We start from the raw sequence: 25,489 nt of genomic DNA on the forward strand, positions 1-25,489 counted from the left end.
ATGGTAAGTTTTTATGACAGCTACAAAATAAGATTGGTTATGATAGGTACAGATGTTCTAGAGATTCAGAGAAGGAGTACATATCAAGTTTACACTATAATGTCAGAGATGAGTAGTAAAAATGAGACCATATTGCTCACAAAGCTGAAAATATTTACTATCTGGTTCTATACAGAAGTTTGTTGACTCCTTATATAAAATATTACTACCAATGCTATTCTTTATAAGCAATAAAATTGAATTAGGTAAGATAGCTTAAGTGTAAAATATTTTTCTAAGAAAATGACTTATAAAGAACATTTTCAATCTTTTTATAAATAAAAAAAATCTAAGTAAAGAAATTCTCCCACTTTATAGTAGTAATTTTAAAAAGTCATTAATTTTCCTTTGAAATCTAAACTCTTAAAATTTTTAATGCATTGTCATTAAATATCCATATAACCTCATAGATATTTTTATATATTTGCCATCATAATATAATTTGATGTTATAGACTGCCATGTTTTTATATAAAAGGGAGCAATTTTGTTTCTATGTAATCTTTGTTATTATTTTTAAAATTAAATAATTTTTCGTCAGATCATACGGTTTCATTGTGTATAGTTGGAAATTTGAAGCTTTAAAAAAAATTGTAGCAATAAATATTCTTTTTGTGCATTTATATTTTATTTGCTAAATTATTTGGGGGGACTTACTCTGTTTCTTCCATGGAATCGGTTCTGTTTATGCTCTATATTTTTAAAGGGATTATTAAATTTTTGCATAGAAGTCTGAAAAGTAGTCTCTAGTCTCTTAGTTTCTTCTCCTTCAATGGTGATTTCCCTGTTCTCATTTCTCTTTTAGTATATTTTTGTTTTTTCCTTTGTTTTCTTGATCAATTTACCTAGTGGTTTTCCTATTTTGTTATGTTTTCAAAAATAAGATTTTGATTTAATTAGACCTCTTATTCTTCTCTTCTTGCATCATTAATGTTTACTTTTACATTTAATATTCTTTATTATTTCCTTAGCTTGCTTTAGTTTACTTTATAGCTCATTTTATACATTTTAGAGCTGGGGATTTATTTCATTTATTTTAATTTTTTCATTTTTATTAGTTCAAGTGTTTGTGCTATGACTATACTTCTGATTACTGCTTTAAATATGTCTCATAGATCCCTTTATGTAGTGTTTTTCTTTTCATTATTTTTGAGAAATCATATAATTTTGATTTGCCTTTCCTCTTCTACCTCGGATTTGATTACTAGAAATTAAAAAAAATTCCATGTGGAAGGGACCTTTTGTTTTGAGTATTTCTTTTTTAGTTTCAAGTTTTATTATATTTTAATCAGATTAAATAGTATAGTGTGCTATATTGTTGTTGTATTAAAGTCTCTTTTAAATAGTGTGTTTCTGTTGCCTCTCCTCTCTTGTAGTTTTGCTCCACACAATGTTTTCTGTGTTATTTGGTCCATCGGTGGTGGTGGTAGTAGTATATTTTCAAATATTAGTATTATATTTTTGCTGTGAATTTTGGCATTTAGCATTAAAAAGTGCTCTTCTTTTCAAGTTTAGTGCTTTTTGGCTTGACTTACAATTTGTCTAATATCAGGATCTCTGTCTTTGCTTTCTTTATTGTTTTCATGTGCCTGATAATCTTTTCTTTATCTCTTTATTTTTAGCTTTATTGAATCACTTTATTTTAGGTTTTTCTTTTTTGCAGCATTTAGTCTGGTCTTGCTTTGTGAAACAATTTAAAATGTCTTTCTTAAAAAGATGAATTAATGCTATTTATACTTATTGTTATAATCAATAATTTGATATAAAATTAGCCATTGTATTTATCTAAGATGGCTTTGTAAAATTTTTATTCACTTTAAATATTTGCTTATCAGTTTATTGTTCATTTCTTTAGGTTTTGACACATACAGGTGTATAACCACTACTGCAATCATATTATAGAAAACTTATATCCCTCCCCAAATATCCCTTATAGGGTACATTTGTAGTCAGCCCTTCTCCTCACTACCAATTTTGGCAGCCACTGATCTGTTTTCTTTTCTTGTAATTTTGCGTTGTTACTCTATTTAATTAACATTTGTTAAGTGGAGCTCTGGGAAGTTGGATGGTGGCTTTAGTTCAACAAAAGACCATACGGAAATTGAAATGGAAAAGTTTATTACTAAAAAGTCCTAGGGGAGGTATATGGCATGCCTCCAGGGGCCATACAGGAAGGTCAAGGCAGGGTACAGGCAGAGGAAGCAACAGGACTTGGGGCTCATGCCTTTATTAGGGTTCATGTGTGGAGCACTTTGGGGTTACCAGGCTAAGGCTGGAGTGGTCAATTCAAACCAGAAACACTGGGATTTTGTCAAGCTTCTCAAGGGTCTTATCTAGGGGTCACACAAGGGGAAAGCCCTGGGAGGTAGAGGAAGACTTTACCGTGGTCACTGGCACAGTCATGTCGGGAACTTAAATTTACCTGTGACTCTATGGGCTGCTATCTTGGGCATGCACTTGCACGGGGGGCTAATTTCAGTTTAAGACCCTGATAGGCTGCATGACCTACACAAAATGGATGCTGAGGCAGCAGTACCATGGAGTAGTTCAGCTAACCTCTTGACATTCTGACTTTTCCAAAATGTCATGAAATTTGTACCATATAGTATATAGACTTGCAGTTTTGTTTCAGCAGTATTTAAAAAAATTTTACCTTTATTAAAATGTAATTTACACAAATCAAAAAATATGTAATTTACACAAATTTATCCATTTTGAGTGCACAGTTTTATGAATTTTGGCAATTACACACAATTATGTAACCTCCACTACAATCAAGATATAAAATCATTTCATCAACTAAAAAGTTCTTTGCATCCCTTTGCTATTAGTCATTCCTCCTTGACCCCAGGTCCTAGGAAAAAAATGATCTGCTTTCTATCACTATAGATTTGCCTTTCTGTAATTATAGAGTGTGTATTTAGCTGGAAATTACCCTTGTATAAACATTTTATTCCTTTGTGTTATTTAGTAGTATTCCATGGAATGGATTTGTTTATCCAGTCACCAGTTGATGGATTTTTGGGCTGTTTACAGTTTGGGGCAATTGTTAATAAATCCACTGTAGATGTTAACCTACAGGTTTTTGTGTATGTGTTCTCAGTTATCTCGTGGAATATCTATGTGTGAGACAGCTAGGTCCTGCAGTAAGTGTGTGTTTACCTTTGTAAGAAACTGCCAGACTATTTACCAAAATGGTTGTACAATTTTGCATTTCCATTAGTAATGTATTAGAGTTCTAGTTTCTCTCATTGCCAATAGTACTTGATATTGTCAATTTTGTTGTTGTTTTGATTTTAGCTATTATAAGAGATATGAGTGGTAATTTGTTGCTTTTAATTTGACTTTCCCTAAAGACTAATGATGTTAACCATTTTTTCATGTGCTTATCCATATATTTTCTTTAGTGAACTGTCTGTTCAAACATTCACCCATTTCTTAATTTGGTTTTTATTGAGTTTTGAGAAGTCTTTATATATTTTCCTTACAAGTTTTTTTCTCAGACGTGTGTTGCAAACATTTTCTCCCACACTATGTCTTGTTTTTTCATTTTCCTAAGTCTTTCAAAGAACAGATGTTTGTAATTTTAGCCAAATACAATAGTTTTTTTTCACAAATGGACATGTTTTTGATGTTGTATTTAAGAAATCCTTGTCTAACCCAGATAATGAGGATTTTCTCCTTTGATTTCTTCTATAGGTTTTATAACTTTAAGTTTTACTTTAGGCCTATGGTTCATTTTGAGTTAACTTTTTATAAGTGTAAAGGTATGAGCTGATGTTTACGTTTTGCATTTGGATGTCTAATAGTTCCAGCGCCATTTATTAAACAGTGTATCCTTCCTTCATTGAATTACCATTGAACCTTTGTCACAATCAATTGATTCTGTTTTGTACACATATTTCTAGGTTCTCTATTCTGCTCCATTCATCTATGTGTCTGTTTGTTCATCGGTTCACACTGCCTTGATCACTAAATCTTTTTTTGTAATCTTAAATCAGTGCGAGTCTTCCGACTTTGTTTTTCTCTTCAAAAATTGTTTTGGCTATTCTGGTGCCTTTGCCTTCGCATATAAATTCTAGAATCTCCTTTTCAAAAAAAATCCTGCAAGAAATCCTTCTGGGATTTTGATTGTGATTGCATTGCATTTATGTATCAGTTTGGGGAGAATTGTCATTATAATCCTTTTGAGTCTTATAATTCATGACCACTGTACATCGCTTTATTATTCAGGTCTAATTTGATTTCTTTCATTAGGGTTTTGTAATATTCTGTGGTGTTTTGTATATATTTTATCAGACTTATACCTAAGCAATTTTATAGTTTTTTAATACTATATAATTGCATAATTTTTTATTCCTATTTCTAGTTGTTCATTGTTAGTACAGATCTTCTTTGACTTATGATGGGGTTATGTCCCAATAAACCCATTGTAAGCTGAAAATATCATAAGTAAAAATTTGTATTTAATATACCTAACCTGCTGACCATCATAGCTTAGCCTAGCCTACCTTAAATGTGCTCAGAACACTTATATTAGCCTACAGTTGGGCAAAATCATCTAACATGAAGCCTATTTTATAATAAAGTGTTGAATATCTCATGTAATTTTTTGAAACTGTTCTGAAAGTGAAAAACAAAATGGTTGTATGGGTACAAAATGTTTGTAAGTTTGTTGGTTGTTTACCCTTGTGATCCAGCAGCCGACTGGGAGTTGCGGCTCACTGCCACTGCCCAGCATCACGAGAGAGTATCGTGCCATTTATCCCTAGCCTGGGAAAAGATCAAAATTCAGTATTTGAAGTACAGTTTCTACTGAATGCATATTGCTTTCATGCCATTGTAAAGTTGAAAAATCGTAAGTCAAACCACTGTACGTTGGGGAAATGCAATAGATTTTTGTAACTTTAATATGTATTCTGCAAACTTGCTAAATTCATTTAATATTTATATTAGTTTTGGGGATTAACAATCATTCTGTCGACAAATAGACATAGTTTTATTTCTTCTTTCCAATTCTTTCCAGATCTTTTTCTTGCTTTATTGCACTGGAAAAGAGCTTCATTGTGGTGTTGAGGAGAAGTGGTGAAAGCAGACATCCTTGCCTTGTTTCCAATCTTAAAGGGAAAATATTTCATCTTTTATTAAGTATTATGTTAGCTAAAGGTTTATCAAGAAGCTCTTTAGTTAGAGAAGCTCCTTTGTATATCTGTTCTACTGAGGGTTTTTTTTTTTTTTTAAATCAAGTATTAGTGTTGAATTTTTTCAAATACTTTTTCTGCATCTGTTGGGATGATCCTTTGGTAGTTCACTTTCAGTCTTTAAACTTGGTAAATTACGAGGATTAATTTTGCATGTTGAACCAGGTTTGCATTTCTGAGATAAACTATACTTAGTCTTGATTTATTATCCTTTTTATACATTGCTGAGTTCAATTTGCTAATATTTATTGAGGATTTTTGTTTCTATATTAATGAAAGATATTTCTCTTTAGATGTCTTTTTCTTATTATGTCTTTGCCTAGTTTTGTTATCAGAGTAGTGCTGATCCCATAAAATAAATGTTAATAAAAGTGTTATCTCCTTTTCTATTTTCTAAAAGAGGATATGTAGAATTGATATTATTTCTTACTTATAAATGTAGAATTTTCCAGTGAAGCCATCTGGGCCTATAGTTGATTATATATAGTTGATAACAGTTGTTTTGTTTTGTTGTTTTTGTTGTGTTGTTTGAAGGTTTTAAACAAGAAATCTAATTCGTTTAATAGTTATAGTAGTATTTAGGTTGTCTATTTCTTCTTAAGAGAGCTATGATATTTTGTGCATTTCAGTGAATTTGTCCATTCAAGGATATTGAATTTATGGATTAAACGTAAATATTATACTTACCAATGATTAAGAAAATAATACTTAAAGATTATATAATATTAAAATATAATATGGATAGAGTTGACCTATTTAATTTTTTTTAAATCTCCTTTGCCCATTATTTTTTTCTGCCTAGTGCCCTGTGGGGTAAAGGGCCGGCTGAAGACAAGAGTTGAAAGGATTTCTAAAACTTACCAGAAAAACTCCTGTGATTATGTTATCTAACATCCCATAATTTTCAACTCTATTTTCTTCTACATCAAATAACCATATGATTACTTCATGATTTTTTTTATTGCAAAGTCATGACCCCTCAATTTGAGTTTTAAAATTTTATGTTTTATTATAATGAAACCTAAGTTCTATGTTGCCATTGTTTTTCATGTATTTTAAAACTGGAAATTATCCATGTAGAAGCAGAAACATCAGAGCAATTGTGGGGACCTACTAAATCATCTTTAAAAGCACTTTCTTCTGGAAAGCACCTTACTCACTGCATTCTGGTCCATTAGTATAGTCTAGGTTTAATGGAGAGAAGAGAACAGAGAATTAACCTTCAAAGTATCCAAAATCAGATGTGTATAGAAAATATTTTGTTTGAAATTTTATTGTTTTAGTTGTTTCCTTAACAACTATTATATTAATGCCTTTTTGAATGCAGATGGTTTTATTATTTATTTAGTAGTAGTACATATGTATGAAAAATTGACATTTGAATAGTACCACATGCCTTACTAAGACCATTGGCTACACTTGCTACTTTGAGGTTTTAGACATAAACCTGGTTTCTGAAGTTTTAGATGTAGGACTGAATGATGTAGGTGGTCTAGTGAACATCACTCTATAAAAGGAAGCTCCCTTTTGGTCACTTAAATTATAAAGGAAGAGCTAGGTTGTGAAGAAAACTGTAATTTATAGAAAGTGGTGTTACAAGCATAAATTGCATATAGACTTCTATATTAGCCATTGCTCTTGCAGTTTTATATCTTGAATTAAAACCTGAAACTCTTCAAGAAACCTCATAAGTATGCTAATACTATAATTAAGAACAGGTAGCGTTACAAATGCAAAGTTTTGTCTTTTCATTTTAAAGGTTTGGTTTCATTTTTTAACACATAACAATACTGTTTTTGAAAAAATAATATCCTTTAACTTAAAGAAAATGTACTCTCTGGACATGTAGATTGAAAGCTTTATGTATTTTAACTGACATAATCTTGATGTAAAAGTAATTGTTTTCCTGTGCAGCTTGACCTTTAGTAAAATGAAACTGTTTTAAGACTTTCTATTTAGAACATTAAGATATACATCTCCAGTAGTTACTGCAATTCATCCACTAAACACATAGAAGTAAAAATGCTAGGTTCTTTGCTAGTTGCTAGGAATGTATAGCTGAACATTGTAATGCCTGACTTCAAATATCTTGAAATCAAATGGAAAGAGAAGATGGCTATGCTAATTATCACAGGGTACTGTGATTAATTGGTGGTACAAAAGTGTAGAACTTAAGAACTAGATTCAGAATGCATTGATTTCTATTTTAGCTCCACTGCTTGTTGCCTGGGTAATCTATAAACCTTTCATTCCTCATCTATAAGATGAATATAATGACATTACCTATTTTATGGGGTTATTCTGAGGATTAAATAAATTAGTGTATGAAAAGCACTTAGCACAGCGCCTGGGCAATAGTAAGCACTTTAATAAATGTTAGCTCTTTTCAGTAGTACTGTGGTAAAAGTGTATGGTAGGGGCAACAGACATACAATTGAGGGCCAAAAAACAGGATCTAGAACTGCCAGGAAATGAATCATTTTCATAGAAGTTACCCCAGAGAAGAAGGGGTTAGGGCAGGAGGGAGCGGTTTATGCCCAGCAAGGCACAGAGGTTGATAATGTATGGAGTGAGATCAGACTGCAGTGTCAATGCTCTGCATAGAGAAGCAAGGGCCAAATTTTGAAGATCGTTAGTGCTATGTCCAGGAAGTTGGAGACCAAGCTAAAAGTGGTGGAAAAACACTGAGGAAATTTAAGCGGGGAAATGAAGAATTTTGATGAGGGGAATTATGGGAAACTCCTTCAGTTTTAAAAAAGAGCATTTTGTCAGCTGGGTAAAGAGTGACCAGAAAGTTATGAGGTTGAAGACAGGGAGACCAGTTAAGTTTTTGCATTAAACCAGGAGGAAAGTGATGAGTGCCTTCATTAAGGCATTTATTTGCTCTAAAAAGAATTAAACCCATTAAATTTTTATAGACAATATTCAAGGATTCATAATCAGAGTAATTTGTGTAGTATTTATGCAGAATTGGCCAGTATATTTGTTCCTCTTAGGTTTTATTGTCTTTTAAAAATCATCCATTTTCCATTTAACTGTATTTTAAAAAAATATTTATCAGGAATGACACAAATTATATTATCAATAAGCAGTAGATTAATTATCTATAGGAAATTTATGTTTACCTTGAATAGATTATCATAGTTGATCTTATTCATAGTTAATTTAAGCCCCAGCCTGCTTTAATTTTAAAAATGAATAGATAAAGACCTAATACGATTTTGAATTGCTTGCCTGAAACATAGCCCAGTTGTCTTTGAGATGTGACTAGATGACTAACTTCCATTACTTAACTCTGCTTTTATGTCATCATTTTGAAGGACTATAATCCAAATAGTGGTTTGAAGAACCTCTCTTTTACTTTCAGTTTGTTAGATGAATTTGATCATTTTAGCATATCCCTTCATATTTTCACTTTCTTATGTCTCAGTGTTATATCAGAGTTTATGGCAATCTGACATTTTGCACAAACACACCAATTTGTCCTTCATAGTAAGAGTATTTTTTTCTCTCTTACAAAATCTGATATTTTTTGGTAAATATCAAGCTATTAATCTACTTTATTCCAAGCACACTTAATGCAACTTTTTCATCAAATCATAAATTCAAAATGTTGGTCATTATGTTAATGAAAAATATAGCACATCTTTAAATCCGGTTTTAGATTTTAGATGTGTTTTCAATATGAATTTGCGTTTAAGCTCAAATGGACAAAATATCACTGTTGCTATAGTTTTGGCTCACTCTGATTTTTAGCATGCCAGTTTATCGGTTATTTGGGGCACTTTAAAAACATGGAGAAAATGAGGATATTATGAAGCTTTAATTGGTTTCCTGATTTTGATTAATTTTCTTTAAATGATATTGGATAACTTGAATAAAATCATTAAAGAAAAGAGAATTTCAAAAGTGCATTTTTCTGGCTAAAGTTTTAAAACTAACTTTAAATTTGACTTAAGTAAATTTTCATATTTTTCGCGGGGATGTAAAGAGTCATCTTATAGCCATAGCACCAGCCAATAGAAATCTTTCTAATTAGACAATTAGAGATTTTAGAGTCAGAAATGTCCCATGTCCTCTAGAGATACACTCTCAGGGAAACTATGAATATAGTGTTGTTTTTGTTGTTATCGATTTGTCTCACTGTTTTCTAAATAGAATTAGCTAAATGATCAAGTGATCACTCTTTTAAAGCAATCTCATTTTTTTCCTCCATTGGTTAAAAAATAATGTTTCAGGTAATACCTTCTATTTTGGACAGGAAGATTGTAGTCTAAACTAAGTCACCTTCTGAAAGAAATTCCAAGAAGCCGGCCATAGTTAAAAATGTTTATCGTTGAAATTAAGAAATTGAGGTAAAAATGCACATTAAGAAACCATTTCTGATACCTTGATATCAAATTATTTACATTGTAGGTAAAATTATAAATGGTAGATATTATAAAATTTTTTCTGTGATTATAAACAAATAAAAACATTTTATACAGAAATGCATATTTTTCATAACATCTGAACTCTACAACGTTGTAAATTTTATAGGGAAAAATAGTATTTTATGATCTATAATTAGAAGGTACTTACAGTCTGTGATTATTGATTTATAAAAGAAATTCAAATAAATAAATTTTTAATGTTTCTGAGAATAACTTCTGTACCTCCTTCCTTTCACGGCTCTTCATAAGGATATATGAAGCCCTAAGAATACTCTCGTGCTGAATTTTGCTATTGTTATTCATTTATTCAGCAAATTTTTATTAAATGCTTACTATGTACTATGTACCAAATACTGTTCTAGGTACTGGAATAGTGCCATGGACATTATGAACAAGGCTACTATTCTCAAGGAGTTTACATTTCAGTGGGGAAAGATATTTTAACTAATGATCAACCAATAAATCAGATAATTTCAGACTGAAATATAAAAGAAGTAGGTTTACACAAGAGTATAGAATAAGGGAGAGGGCAGCTACTTTATATAAGTGTCTTAGAGAAGTATGATATTTGAGGTGAGCTCTAGATGATAATGAGCCAGGCACATGAAGACCAGTTGCCCAGTGTCACTTAGAATGTTCTCCCTTTGTCTATACTTACTCCTGTCTCTGTAGGTCTTTCAGTATCATTGGAAGGGGCCTGGAGTTGCTGGACGCTCTTCCTAGATAGAGAAATGCTGAGAAAATAGTCAGATACATTTGCAACTAATGCTAGTATCATTTCTTTCTGCTTTTCTCTCCTGTCTTTTCTCAGTACTTCTGCATGTTTTTAGTTACCAAGGAGTGATTTCTCGTCCCTCATATGTTAATATAGAAAATAGGATACTTTTAATGGTTTTATTTCATTAGAATTACCAAGTTCTAAAACACTATATAATTTATAATTGTTATTACTGTTTCTGTCTACTTTGCCACAACCACTAAGAATCTTTTTTTCACTGATATATCCAAGAACCTGACATGGTGCCCAGAATATAATCGATATTCAGTGAAATATTTGATGGATGAATACCTTGACACTCCAGAGAGAGAATACTGAGAGAGAATCTGCTTGAGTTAGTGTTTGCTTGGTCTTGTTCACCAATGCGACCAAATCTCCTTGTATCTGCCTTCCATTTTTATGCCTGTGCCTGGCGACGGACTGTCTGAAACAGTATCTTCCATAGGCTATCTCCTGTGGAACTTCCTATAGAAAGTCTCAGGTGGAGAAACACTTAAAAAGATTTGCACAACACATTGTAATGCCGACTTCCCATTTGAACAACCAATATCAAATGCTGTTTAGCTTGAGTCCCCAGAGCCCAGATGGTATGCTAAGTATAGAGCCTGCTTGTGCCATCTACATTTACTCTTGAGTACAATTATATTAACAGATTAGTTACATATAGATAATACAATTAAAGTTTCAGAATGTTTTAGTGCTTTCGTTCATGATTGTAACTTGTAGATCCTTCACTTGACTGCTTTATTTACTCAGATATTCTTTGGGAAAAATGCAAGACATTGTAGATACTTTCATTTGGGTCTATGTTTTGTTTACTTGCCTCAAAACATGATTTTTTTTTTCCAAGTTACCTAGCTATATGGACCCAGAAAGGGCAAGCAAACCATAATAAAATTCTGCAGTACCAGCTTGAATCATGTACTTTGCCAGTCTAAATTGATTTTAACACTGTTGGCTGTTCCCACTGTTTATGCATAACTTATCTTGAAAGAATGCAAAACCCTTTATAGGTTAAAGAATCAGAGTGATGATAATGATTTGCATTGACAGTATGCAAAGAAATTAGTGGCAAGACCCATATTTGAATATAGATGTATTTTTTCCTCCCCCCAAAATGTATCGCTTGTTTTTTAAAGATGTCTTGGCTGTGTTCCTCTCCCCAGTTGGAACTTTTTTCCTTTGTTTCCATTTTCTCGCTCTGCTCAATTTTGATTTCACTTCCAACAGTTTTTCCTCAATATGGAGCCTGTCCTGGAATAGAGATTTGACTGGTTGCTTTTGAAAATTCATGTGGCCCAAGCTGTTCTAGCTCCTTTTGGAACTTCTCAAGGACCCTTTGCACTCATATGCTCTTGGACTAGGCAAAACCACTTACATTTTTACCTTCTGTATTCAGTGGGCCTGCCTGGTTCCAATGAATGCCTTTTGGATTTTCCTGTTGATTCCCTCTTCTTACTCCCTCACAGACCCTGGTACCATATGTGTCTGGTGTTGTGGTTTATCCGTACCTGCTCATGTTTCGGCATTCAAGAGGAGGATAATTTTTCATTTAACTTTGTTGAAATTGTTTTCTATGTATTTTCTTTCTGCAGTTTACCTGTCATAGATAGGTAGGTAGGTAGATAGATAGATAGATACTGAGTTTTTTTTTTAATGTGGAAACTCAGGGATATTAAGATACTATGCTACCTCTGGCACTGTCCACCTAGAACTCGGCCTCACAGATTATATTTCTTAATTTCCAAATAGTTAACTTGTTTTGATTATATCCAAAATTATAGCTTTAATTTTGATTTTAATCTGATAATATGGTACATAAAGTCACTACCATTTGGAATTTTTAAGTAGTTTCTCTCATAATGTACACTTGTCTACTTTTCCACATGCTCTGTGGATTTAACAAAAGATTTGTTTTCCTCTTTTATATGCTCCTGATTCTTTCTGCTCTGTTTTTAACAGACCTTTCTGGAAGTTCAGTCTGTAGTTGCTGTCTGTACTGCCTCACATTACATACTCGTCTTATGTTCTCTGTTTAGATTAACATTCCCACCCCTTCATTGAAAGTGCATTTGTTTGTTACCCATGAAGTTGATGTTGTCAAATGTAATGGTCATAGTCCCATCCTCATCTTACTCAACCAACAAAACCAGCCACTACTTTCCTCTTGCAAGATTCCTTTCCCTTGGCATCCTTGACACAATACTCTCCTGGTTTCCTCCTACTTAATTCTTCACTTTGTTGTTGTTGTTGTTAGCTCTAATAATGCGGTGGCCCTGAACATCCTCTTAGAAGTTTTAAATGAGTCATATCCAGTCTTCACCAAGCCTTCTCACCTTTCACTCTAAATTATGTGCCCATCAACTTGGTTTTGCCTCCATGGCTACTACTCTTGTGCAAGCTACTATCATGTCATAACTAGGAAAATCTAATGTCCCTGCTTTCCTCTATCATCTCTTTCCCACCCAGCAGCCTGAATGATATTTTTCTTGAGAGTTAGATCATGTCATTTCATGGCTCAGGCCTTATAGTATGTCCCAAACTTTTTATCATGCCAAGGACCTAGGTGAATTAACCCCCGCTTGTCACTCTGAACTTATTTTTAACTTCTCTGCCCCTAGCTCACAGTACTCCAGCTCTTGTGACTTCAGCTTCTCAAACAGCTCTAGCCTAAGTGTACTATTCCCTAAGCCTGGAATCCTCTACTGACAGATCTTTGTGTGGCTTTACCACTCTTATTATTTGTATGTCCAGCTCATATATCATGTCTTCAGTGAGGCTGCCCCTAACTGCCTAATCTCAGCTAGCTACATATCCTTCCACTGCATCACATCACTTTGTTTTTCTTCAGAACACTTACCGTCGTCGAAAATTATGATAATCCACTTATGAGTCTACCTGGTTATTTTTTGCCTCCTGCTATTGGGATGCAAACTCCAGGAGACCAGGGACTTTGTCCTCTTTACAAGGTTGTCACCAGCTCCTAGAACAGAGCTTGCTTAAGCAATATTTCTTTGAATATTTCTTCATGATTTGAATGACTGAATAAATTAATTTTTGTCTGCTTTATCAGATAGGTTATTAAAGAGATATACATATTAAAATTTATTCTGTAATTATGTTATCTAATTCTCCTTATAAGTCCAGATATTGTGTTTTCACTTATTTGGCCTGTGTTTTTGGTGCATATAGGTTTATTATTTTTATTCATTTTTTGTGCCTTGTACATTTTATTTGACCAGATTTTGATTTTGAATTTCACTTTGCTATTGATATTATCCTTCATGCCTTCATTGTTGTTGTTTCTAAGAGCCAATTTTTTTTTCACAATCCTTTATATTTTGGATATAAGTGTGTCACTGCTATAGATGTGCTTTCTATAAAAAACATAAAGCTAAATTATGCTTTTTAATGTGCTATGGAAATCTCTCTCTTTTGGTGAGGATTCAGACTGTTCACATTTAGTGCAATTGCTTCTATATACTTTATCTTATTCCTTTATTTTTTTATTTTATGTTATATGTATTATTTTTTTTTTTTCTTTTCTCTTTTCCATACATTTGCTAATTTATTCAAGCCTTTATTGAAGTCCTTTTTCTTCTTTTTCATTTAGATATTTCTCAACACGGTCTAAGTTTACCTTCCTATTCCAATTTATCTTAAACCAATTTCATTGACTATGATTTCAAAATAATTATCCTTTTGAAGATTATCCAGTTCTCAATTGCTGTGTTCAGAATCATCTTTCCATGGATTTAAGTTACTGTTGACAATATTGTTTGATAAGCTCTGTTTCTAAGATACTCTCATGGACAGTACCTGGAGAGAAAACTCATCTGTATCTTTTCCATTTTAAAAGATGTTTTTTCTTAAATCTTTTAAAACATTTTCACCTAGAACCAATCTCCTACAGCAGTTGTCTTTCCTCATTGTATAAATGCTCTGTAATTATTCAAATGCTTAGAAGCTTTTTGGAAATGAATGTTATTATATTTAAGCTTTCATGTATATACCAAAAATTTAACCATTTTCTCGACTGGCTGTAATTCTTTATTTTATATAAGAAACAATATTTCTTATTTTAGAATGCCATTTCAATTCCTTGCCCTGAAAGCTGGGACAATTGTGAGACTCATTTCCTTTATTTTCCTTCACTCATGAATTATATCCTCCTCTGTGTTTTGTCTAATGTCTGAATATGGTTTTTCCATACATTTTGTATAGTTTTCTAGTTCTGTAAGACAAGAGAGAAATCTCATCCTTGTTAGTCCATTTTCACTGGAAGTGGAAAGTGTATTACAACATGTTTTTGAAAATTTTTCATAAAAGATTATTAAAGGAGAAGATTTCAAGAACTTAATTGTTTAGCTTCAGCTATCTGGGAAAATTCACTTATGTTGACCAGCTCCTTTATACATGATGTAAAAGTATAATATTTACTGTATTATACTATATACCAGATATTATGGCAATAATTTTATTTCTATTAATTGAGTTAGTCTTTTCTCTAACACATGAGGTAGATGCTCTTATTATTGCCATTCACATATGGGACAAAAATAGGTTAAATAGTTTTCTAAAATATTTACATCTAGCAAGTGAAAAAGTTGGATTTTCTCTATTTCTGTATCTAAATAGATATTCTCTATTCAGATGCTACATTATTGACTAGTACACTATATAATACTTCCTCAAGAAACGTGTTACAGTATGATCTCCATAATGTTAACAAAAGTGGAGAACAATTTTAGCTTATTGATTTATTTCTCCTCTCAAAATTCATTAACATGAAAATATAAACTGAGGTGATGTATTTTATTCTTGCAGGGGTTTATAACAAAATAGTTGTATGCAGCTTCCCTAGACAAGAATATACAAGAAAAACTAGTTCCCTCAGTTTCCTTAATACAGTTGAAATTTAAGTTTTTCGGCACACAAGCAATTATCAATTGTATTGATAAAAAAATGTGATAATTATTAGATGAAGAAACTCATTTGCATGTTTTAGTTAGGCACATTTAATATGTCATAGGATTTCACATGAAAGTCTTAGCATGCATTACTGAAGTAATTTTATAATAGTTTTCTTTTTTTTTCCACATCTTTTTTGGAGCATAATTGCTTTACAATGTTGTGTTAGTTTCTGCTGTACAACAAAGTGAATCGGCTATATGTATACATATATCCCCGTATCCCCTCCCTTTTGAGCCTCCCTCCCACCCTCCTTATCCCACCCCTCTAGGTCATCCAGAGCATGGAGTTGATCTCCCTGTGCTATGCAGCAGCTTCCCACTAGCCATCCACTTTACATTTGGTAGTGTATACATGTCAGTGCTACTCTCTCACTTCATCCCAGCTTCCCTCCCCGCCCCCCCCACCCGTGTCCTCAAGTCCGTTCTCTACGTCTGCGTCTTTATTCCTGCCCTGCCACTAGGTTCATCAGTACCATTTTTTTAGATTCCATATATAATAGTTTTCTTAAACCATTTAATGTTATAGCCTGTGCAAAGGTCATCAGCAGTTGGTTATATTAGGTGTTCTCAATGAAATTTTGATTCCAGCACATATGATTTATAATATGGTGATCCAGATTTCTTGATGATTTAAAAATATTGTATTTACAAATGCCATGAAACATCACCACTTTGAAGAAGAGCATAGATTCAGTAAGTTTCAAACTTTCTTTTATTTTGATTTTTCAGATTGCATTCTCACAACACAATACAATCATGGATCTTGTGCAGTTTTTTGTCACCTTCTTCAGGTAATTTGCTTTTACTGACTTTGAATTTGTTAAACCTATGTTCTGATGTATGTTCTATCAATCTGTTAGGTAATTTATCAGTTCTTTAACCTTAAATATGATACAGTGTGTCTTGAATAGTTTTATGTACTTAAATATATACCACAGAGCAGAAGAAACATACTTGACATATACTTTTGCAAGTTTATTTTGCTGTAGTACTATTTAATAGCTAATTGATTCAGTGGAAAGAGGATGATAACCCTGTGTTCCCCTGTCATATAAGTAATTAAAGCCTGTTTTAATTAATAAAATTAACAGTGCATTCACTGTACTGATTAGGTCCATCTCCTAGCACTGAAATCCATATCAATTCAATTATTTCTTGGATTTCTTAGGTAATTATTATATGTGCTTAGCAATGTGATGAAATCTGTAGGGCATGAGAAGAAGTATGTATTTTCTGCCCTCAGAGAGCTTATAATCTGGAAGTACTAAATATGACTTAGGATATAGCATAGTTTCCTGGAATATTAGTTATTTGAGATATTAACAGTAGGTTCATTAAAAAGTGTTACATAATTAAATACATTTGGAAAATGCTGTGTATACTGAAGTTAAATAGGGCTTTTTTGGTTTGTTTTTAACTGACATTACTTCTCAGAGTTTTTTTTTTCCCCACAGTTTTTAATATGTTAATTTGCAGTGTATCTTTCTAAAAGAGAGGGCGGAGTTTGTAGCATTTCTCAAAACCTAAAAGCTCTCTTCGTAGAACATCTATTTTCATTTCCATGGGATGTAAATAAAGAAACACTGGGCGAGGAGAAGCAGCTGAGTTTTAGTGGTAGAATATCTGTGTGATGGCACCTGAGATCATCTGGATTAGAAAGAATGTTATTTTTGTTAACATGATTATGAGGTGTACCGCTTATACTGGTCCACTAGGTGCCTTTGTGTAAATTAGACAATTGTGCCTCCTTCTGGCAGGCATAGCCCCACATCACAGCACACAACTTTACAAACAGTGCATGTAATTTTGACCTTCACTCACCAAGTTGTCTGGGCTGCGTTGAACAGCAAAGAACCTGTTAAACCAAATCCTTGACACAGATGATATGCCAAGCACTTTCCTCAACACCAAAGTAACCATTATTGGTTATATTATAACGACACCATACAATCCTAATACCTTATCCACAGAAGTTAGCAAACATTTTCTGTAAAGAGCCAGTTAGTAAATATTTCAAGATTTGTGGGCTATAAGGTCTCTGTTGCATCTAAACAACTCTGCTGTTGTGGTGCTAAAGCAGGCTCAGCCAGTATGGAAACAAATCGGAGTGGCTATGTTCCAATAAACCTTTATTATAAAAACAGCTGCTAGGCTGAATTCTGCCTGTGGACATAATTTGCCCAACCCCTGATCTAACTTATGCCTGAATACCTTTAATGACAGGAAACACACCATCTCTTGAGATACCATTTTCTATCTTCAGATAACTAATTGTTCTTTATAATTGAGATGAAATCTGCCTCCCTGTAATAGCTCTTCTCATTTACCCATATGGGCTCATACATAGCAAGTCTAATCTCTCTCATCTCCTTTTGCAGCCCTCTGGTTTTCTAAACTCTTTTCTCCAATTTACACATTCTCTGTTCGTTTATTCACTTCTTGTTGTCAAAATCCTTGCCATGTTGGTCACTTTGCTCTGAAAACAATCATGTTTGTCTTTGTCCCTTAGAAAGTATTAATTTCCAGAATTTAACACTAAATCATATTTATCACTAACATGTGCAAAGACTATTCATACTTTAAATTTGTCCCTTAAAAATGAAATTTGAGGAAACAACTTTTTTTAAAATTAATTAATTTTTTTGGCTGTGTTGGGTCTTCGTTGCTGCGCACGGGCTTTCTCTCTAGTTGCAGCAGGCAGGGACTACTCTTCGCTGTGGTGTGTGGGCTGCTCATTGCGGTGGCTGCTCTTGTTGTGGAGCACAGGCTCTAGGTGTGCGGGCTTCAGTAGTTGTGGCACGTGGGCTCAGTAGTTGTGGCTCGCGGGCTCTAGAGCGCAGGCTCAGTAGTTGTGGTGCATGGGCTTAGTTGCTCTGCGGCATGTGGGATCCTCTTGGACCAGGGCTCGAACCCATGTTCCCTGCATTGGCAGGCAGATTCTTAACCACTGCGCCACGAGGGAAGTTCCGAGGAAACATCTTAAATATAGTTAACGTTCTCTGATTTCGTACTTCTGAATATTAAGGGATATTAAGCCTATTAATTAGGTTACAATGTTTTTGGAAAAGTATTAGAAGTTGTAATTGAATGAGCCTTATTTAATGCATAAAAATAAAAGTTTTTGACAGAATAATGTGGATGTTAATATGCTAAAAAGGTTACTTTTGTGTAAAAATTCACAAAGCTGAATATATATGTAAATTATTTAAATGTTTAGGGTTTTATTTTAAGCTTTTGAATTTGTGTGCATGTTTAAGTTCAATAACTCTTTTATTAAGTAAAAGAAAGGTAGTGTTAACGTGTACCATGTCTTAGAGATGATCCTACTTATTATGTTGTCATCATGGACAAAGTAATATAAAATATTCTAAGCATCATGTGAGATAAAGTATATTTAATGGGTTTTTTATCATTTAAATTTTTCTCAGTATTAAAATGTAAATTAGACAGTTTTCTAATTGTCTCCTTGTTAAGAAAAGAAAATGCACAAATACTTTTAAGTTTATTATTTTTTTAAATAAAGCCACTGTTAAATTTTAAAAGAGAGTTTTAGACAGGTCAGCATTTATGGACATCCTTCAATCAGGCCACTATTACTGCTGTTGCTGTTTCTGAGTTATTGAAGTAGCATAGGTGAATGTGTCAGCCTTTCAGTTTAGCCATGGTTTGATGGAGGCCAGTTCATAAACTTTGTGTCCGTTTTTTACTTTTATATTGGGCATAGTTCTGGTGGTAAACATAATTGAGTCAGTACTAGGAAGATCACTTATAGGCATAGCCTGGCTCTGATCTTAGCTTTCTGTGCCATCTTAAGTAGGTCACCTAGCATCTTTAAATCTCAGTCTTTTCATATCTAGAATTAAAGGATGTTGTTTTTAGAGTGTGTACTATAATATAGTGAATGATTAGAAAACTGAAAGGAATTATTTTAAAAATAAATACTTGTTTCTGGTATGTAAAATGGAAAAGTAAGTCTGTGTGAATCTGAATTTTAAAAGAATAAGCCTGGTAAATTAAATGGAGATATATCAGGGACCACTGCCCCTATACCATTTAGATTTTTAATGGTGGTTCTAATTTTCACTGTCCCACTGGAATTACATAATGTTTTTGATTTACCATCTTGACCAGATGGCAGGTATTTTCAGAGGTTGCCACTTGATCTTTCCCACTATGATAGATCTTACCCCACAGGCCAGGGATGCAATGTAGGGGTTACTCTAATCACCTTGTACATAAATTCTAATTATACACTTGAGAAGTAGGGAAATTATCACTGGGTGGATGCATAGAAACAGTTGGCCCACTATGATCCAGAATTTAGCCAGAATTTCTTACCTGGACCCTGGAGATACCCCAAGTCTAACAAGGGTTCATGATGGTATTTTAGTCCTTGGGTATCTCTGTGATCTCTAACCCTGTGTCTTATAGTAATCAAAATATCTACTTACTCCTCTTGCACTGTGTACATACCCGTGTATATACCTGTGTATATACCCAAATATACACAGGGCTCTTTGTAAAGGAATCAGACACAGGTCCCTTTGGGGATCATTTTATACACTTTCCAAGATGTTTCAAAACGTCTTTTCTTCCATGGACTCAGCCACCTGTTCAGTGGGTTCTGGATTTGTAAATTAACTCATCTGGGAGCTGAGCAGAGGATCGTGATTTCTCTTGGCAACAACCCTCAGCCTTTGTTCCTCCATTCCTACTTACAACAAAAGTAAATGTTAGATAGCACCGTTGTTGGCTGCCCATCTATTTTGCCTCTCGAGATAGATACCATCCATTATTAATTATCCCACAGCTCGTTGTGGGCCAAGACCCTTGTCTGCTCCTCCAGTCTTGTTGAACTTTATCCTCATTGTAGACCCTGGATTCTGTCAGTTAGGCACTGACCCTTGATCTTTTTTACTTTGGGGCCGCATCACTTAAACACCTCCCTTTGTCACTGCCTCTCCTGTTGTCAGCTCTGGTCTGCGGAAGAAAGCCACCAGTGAACTTCTTAGTGAAGCTGGTGCCCCTTTCACCAGCAAATTTCTCATGGCCTTGGTGACTGGTACGTCCCATAGAAAGTAATCTACCGGCCTTACATAATATATCCATTCCGGTACATTCCCTCCTGTCTGCTTTTTTATTCTTTTCTCTTTCATCTTCTAGGGCAACTCAGGCATTTCCATTTCACTTTGCCTTGGCCAGTGCTTTTTCCAGGCTTATAAGAATCACTTCCTCATCAAGTTTTGCCCCATCCCCTGGAGTCCTCCATAGGGTATTATATCACCTGGTTCTGAGACTATGCACCAAAATTCATGAATTCTTGTTTATCCAGGCTTACATTCCATCCCCCCTTGATCAAATACCACCAAAATCCAATTCCTGACATGATCTCCTGGCTGCTGCCAGTACATGCTAGCCAATTCTTGCAGCTTTTTCAAGTATATAATCTTTTCCCTTTCTTTTCAGGCCAAGATGCATTATTCTGTCATTAAATTCAGTTATTAGTCTAGCAATCAGGAGAGGAGGTGGTGGCAGCCTTTAGGGGGGTGACCCTATTGTCTATTACTAGAAACGGGAGTTGTAGAACCAACATCCTCAGAAACGTCTATCTAGATAGTCCATTCTAGGTATTCCTATCCCATATTTCAAGAGCTCCAGTTTTCCAACAGTGGCCGTTGTCTTTGCATAAGAGGACTGCTTTGGCTGAGTAGTCTTATCATCTCTGGAGCTCTGCAATTCTAACAATTAGATCATCAGTCTGCTGCTCATTCATATTGGCTCCTCCACTGTCAAGAGGTAAGGGCCTGATTTAAAGCTATAAAAGAGACTCTCTAGCTCGTATATTTAGCCTGTAATGTTTATTAGTGGCCTTCAGTCTCTCATTATCCCTCTGTAGGGTCAATACAAACATAGCAGTAGTCAGCCAACTCCACTGTCTTTTGAAAGCATTTTCCCCAGGTCACCACTGGTGAAATTTTTAGCAATTGAAGCCTTCTTCCAGGGACTGTCTGTGTCTCATCTAGCAACATGGATGGTTTCTCTTTAGCCTGCCAAATAGTGAGTGAGCCAGTTTCAGATCCCCATTTTACCTCCTGATTGCTCAGACCACAAGTCATCAGAGAAGTAGACCAAAATGGCATTAGCCATGCAGTAAGCGTATTAGGGGGAACTCCTGTGAGGGAAAGAGCAAGGGAGAAGATGAGGGATCTTTTAGACCACGGTGCCAATCTGACCTTCGTGAAGTAGAGCAGGAAGAAAGGAAAGTTGAATGAAAGAGCCTGAAAGTTTGACAAGACCAATGGTGAGTCCTCGAGCCGAGCTCTGTATCCTAACAGAGGAGTTACGCACCTCTCAGGATTAGGCCTTCCTTACGATCACTGCCGTGCTCGGTCATTGACTGAGGACAGCTCTCAGGAAGTGTGGCCTCACTGTGAATACAGTGATGGAGTGCCTTAATATTTTTCCACTTTAATATTATGTTTTTTAGTACAAACAAGTTAGAATTCTCAATTTTTCTTATGAAATTTTGTGGTTTTCCCTTCCATTTTTTTCTTGTGGTGAAATACATATAATATAAAATTGGCCACCCTAGCCATTTTAAGTGAACAGTTCAGTGATGTTAAGCACACTCACGTTGTTGTGCGGCTGTTTATACTGTCCATCTCCAGAACTCTTTTTATCTTGCAAAACTGCAACTCTATGCACATTAAACAGTAACTCCCTATCTCCTCTTCCCCAGCCACTGACAACCACCATGCTGCTTTCTGTCTGCATGATCTTTACTACTCTAGGTATCTTACATAAGTGATGTCATATAATTTTTGTACTTTTGTGACTGGCTTATTTCACTTAGCATGATGTTCTCAAAGCCCAACCATGTTGTGATATATGTCAGAATTTCTTTCCTTTTAAGGCTGAGTAATATTCCATTGTATGTGTATACCACATTTTGTTTATCTATTCATCTGTTTATGGGCACTTGAGTTGCTTCCATGTTTTAGCTATTGTAAGTAATGCTTCTATGAACATGAGTGCACAAATACGTATTCAAGATTTTGCTTTCAATTCTTTTGGATATATTCCCAGAAGAGAAATTCCTAGGTCATATGGTAATTCTATTTTTAATTTTTTTTTAAGAACCTCCGTACTGTTTTCCATAGCAGTTGTACCATTTGCATTCTCACCAGCAGTGCACAAGGATTCCAGTTTTTCCATATTCTCACCAACACTTGTAATTTTCTTTTTCTGTATTCCTTTTCTTTTTCCTTTCTTTTTTTTTTTTTTATTTTTTGATTGTAGCCATCCCAGAGGGTGCAACTTGGTATCTCATTGTGGTTTTGATGTACATTTCTTTAACTATTAGCGCTAATAAGCACTTTTTCACATGCTTATTTGCCATTCATATATCTTCTTTGTAGAAATGTCTGTTTAAGTCTTTTGTCCATTTTTATGCCAGTATCACACTGTCTTGATTACTGTAGCTTTGTAGTAAATTTTGAAATCAAGAAGTGTGGGTCCTCCATCTTTGCTCTTTTTCAAGATTTTTTGGGCTACTTGGGGTCCCTTGAGGTACTAAAATTCATATGGATATGGAAATAATCATGTGAGTTTTTCCCCTTCTTTTTGTTAATATGGAGTATTAGATTTAGGCTTTTCATATGTGAGACCATCCTTGCATTCCAGGAATAAATCGTTCTTGGTCATAGTATATAATTCTTCTAACAAAAATTTCCCCTTTTCAGCATCATTGTTCAAAAAGGATATTAGTACTTTTCTTTTTTTGTGTCTTTGTCTGACTTTGGTATCAGGATAATGCTGGCCACGTAGGATGACTTAGGGATTGTTTTCTACTCTTTAATGTTTGGAACAATTTGAGAAGGACTGGTATTAATTCTTCTTGAAATGTTTAGTGGAATCCATCAGTGAAGCCATCAGGTCCCAGGCTTTTCTTTGTCAGGAGATTTTTGATTCAATCTCCTTACTAGTCATAGTTCTGTTCAGTCCTTCTATTTTTTCATGATTCAGTCTTGGTAGGTTTTGTGTTTCTAGGAATTTGTCCATTTCATCTAGGTTATACAATTTGTGTACAGTTATTCATAGTACACTCTAATAAATCCCATTTATTATCATAGGATCAGTAGTAATATCTATACTATATTTATTTTTAGTAAGTTGAATCTTCTCTCTTTTCCTTAGTAAATCTAGCCAAAGGTTTGTCAATTTTGTTGATTGGTTTGAAGAACCAACTGTTGGTTTTGTTGATTTTTCTCTCTTATTTTACTATTTTCTATTTCATTTATCTGTTTTAATCTTTATTACAATATTTCCTTCCTTCTGCTAACTTTGGGTTTAGTTCTTTTTCTAGTTCCTTAAGTTTAATGTCAGGTTGTTGGTTTGAGATCTTTCTTGTTTTTCAATGTAAACATTTATAGTTAAACATTTCCTCCTTAGCACTGCTTTTACTGCATCCCATCAGTTTTATTATGTTCTGTTTCATTTTCATTTGTCTCTAAGTACTTTCTAATTTCCCTTGTGATTTCTTCTATGAGCTGTTGGTTGTTCAAGAGTATGTTGTTTCATTTCCCCAAATTTGTGAGTTTTCCAGGTTTTCTTCTGTTATTGATTTCTGACTTTATTCTGCTGTAGTTAAAGGAGATACTTTTCATGATATCTGTTTTTTTTTAATTTATTGAGAAAATTTTTGACCTAAAATGTGGTATATCCTGGACAGTATCTCATGTGCACTTGAGAAGAATGTGTATCCTGTTGTTGGGAATAGTGTTTTACATATGTCCTTTGAATGTAGTTGGTTTATTGTGTTGTTCGAATCCTCTGTTTCCTTACTTATGTTTGTCTGGCGTTCCTATCCATTATTAAGAGTGGAGTTGAATTGTTGTTTTAACCATTTTGAATTCTCTATGTCTTTCTTGAAATTTTTGTCTTAATTTATAACTTGTTTTATATAAACTTAGATATAATATAATTTTGTTAGAATTTCCATGGTAAATCTATTTTCATTTCTTTACTTTCAATATTTTTTATTTTACTAGATTTTAAATGTGTTTCACGTACACCACAAATATCTGGACATTGTTTATCCTGTTGTAATAATCTGAAAATCTCTGACTTTTAAAGAAACAGATTTAGTGAATTTCTATTTATTGCAATTATTGTTGTATTTTAATTTTTTTCTCCATCTTTTCACCTTTTAAAATGCTTTCTCAAGCAATCTTTTTTTCTTCTCCCCTGCTTTCTATTAAATTGAATGTCCTTTTAATATTATTTAATTGTTTTGCCTTTTAGCAGTTTAGGAATTATACATTTCAAATTTTTTCTTTAATGAATGCCCTTAAATTTTAACATGTATATTTTTCCTAACCAGTAATAATGTTAATCGGTGTCTTGTTTTACTCCTGAATCATATAAGAACACTAGAAAATTTGAAACTTTCACTTTTACATACAATTGTCTAATTTTAAATTCATTTTCTAATTTCTAATTTTATTTTTTAAAATAGCCTTATTGAGATATAATTCATATACAGTACAATTCACCCATTTAAAGTGCACAATTCAATAGCTCTGTAGCCATTATCACAGTCAATTTTAGAACATTTTCATCACCCCAAAAAGAAACAGTACACATTTGCAGTCACTTCCCATCCCTCTCCCACACCCTAAGTTTTAGACCATCACTAATCTAGTTCCTGTATATAGATTTTCCTATTCTGAACATTTTCATATACTAATTAAAATCATACAATATTTGTTCTTTTGTGACAAGCTTCTGTCACTTATCACAGTGTTTACAGGGTTTATCCATGATGTTGTATGTATCAGTATATCATTGCTTTTTATCGCTAAATACCATTCCGTTGTATGGATATGACACATTTTATTTCTCCTTTTTCAGTGATGGGCATTTGGGTGTTTTCCTCTTTTTGGCTCATGTGAATTATGCTACTATGAAGATTTGTGTCCATGTTTTTTTGTGGCGATAACGTTTTTATTTCTCTTGAGTATATACCTAGGAGTGGCATTGATGGGTCATATAGTAACTCTAGATT

The 25,489-nt window shown here is 33.7% G+C and overlaps 1 protein-coding gene across 4 annotated transcripts in view; it reads left to right on the plus strand.

Annotated features, from left to right (window-relative positions):
- ATRNL1 (attractin like 1) overlaps positions 1 to 25,489 on the plus strand; it is a 679,361-nt gene that overhangs the window by 259,787 nt on the left and 394,085 nt on the right. For all 4 annotated transcript variants that reach the window (XM_029245362.1, XM_029245365.1, XM_029245364.1 and 1 more), the window contains one exon: positions 16,153 to 16,214. In XM_029245362.1, the coding sequence (XP_029101195.1) occupies positions 16,153 to 16,214 (62 nt within the window). The remainder of the gene's footprint in view (positions 1 to 16,152; positions 16,215 to 25,489) is intronic.

Source organism: Monodon monoceros, unplaced genomic scaffold (assembly GCF_005190385.1).
Source record: "Monodon monoceros isolate NGI ecotype Baffin Bay Population unplaced genomic scaffold, NGI_Narwhal_1 Super_Scaffold_4, whole genome shotgun sequence".
Lineage (NCBI taxonomy): Eukaryota > Metazoa > Chordata > Mammalia > Artiodactyla > Monodontidae > Monodon > Monodon monoceros.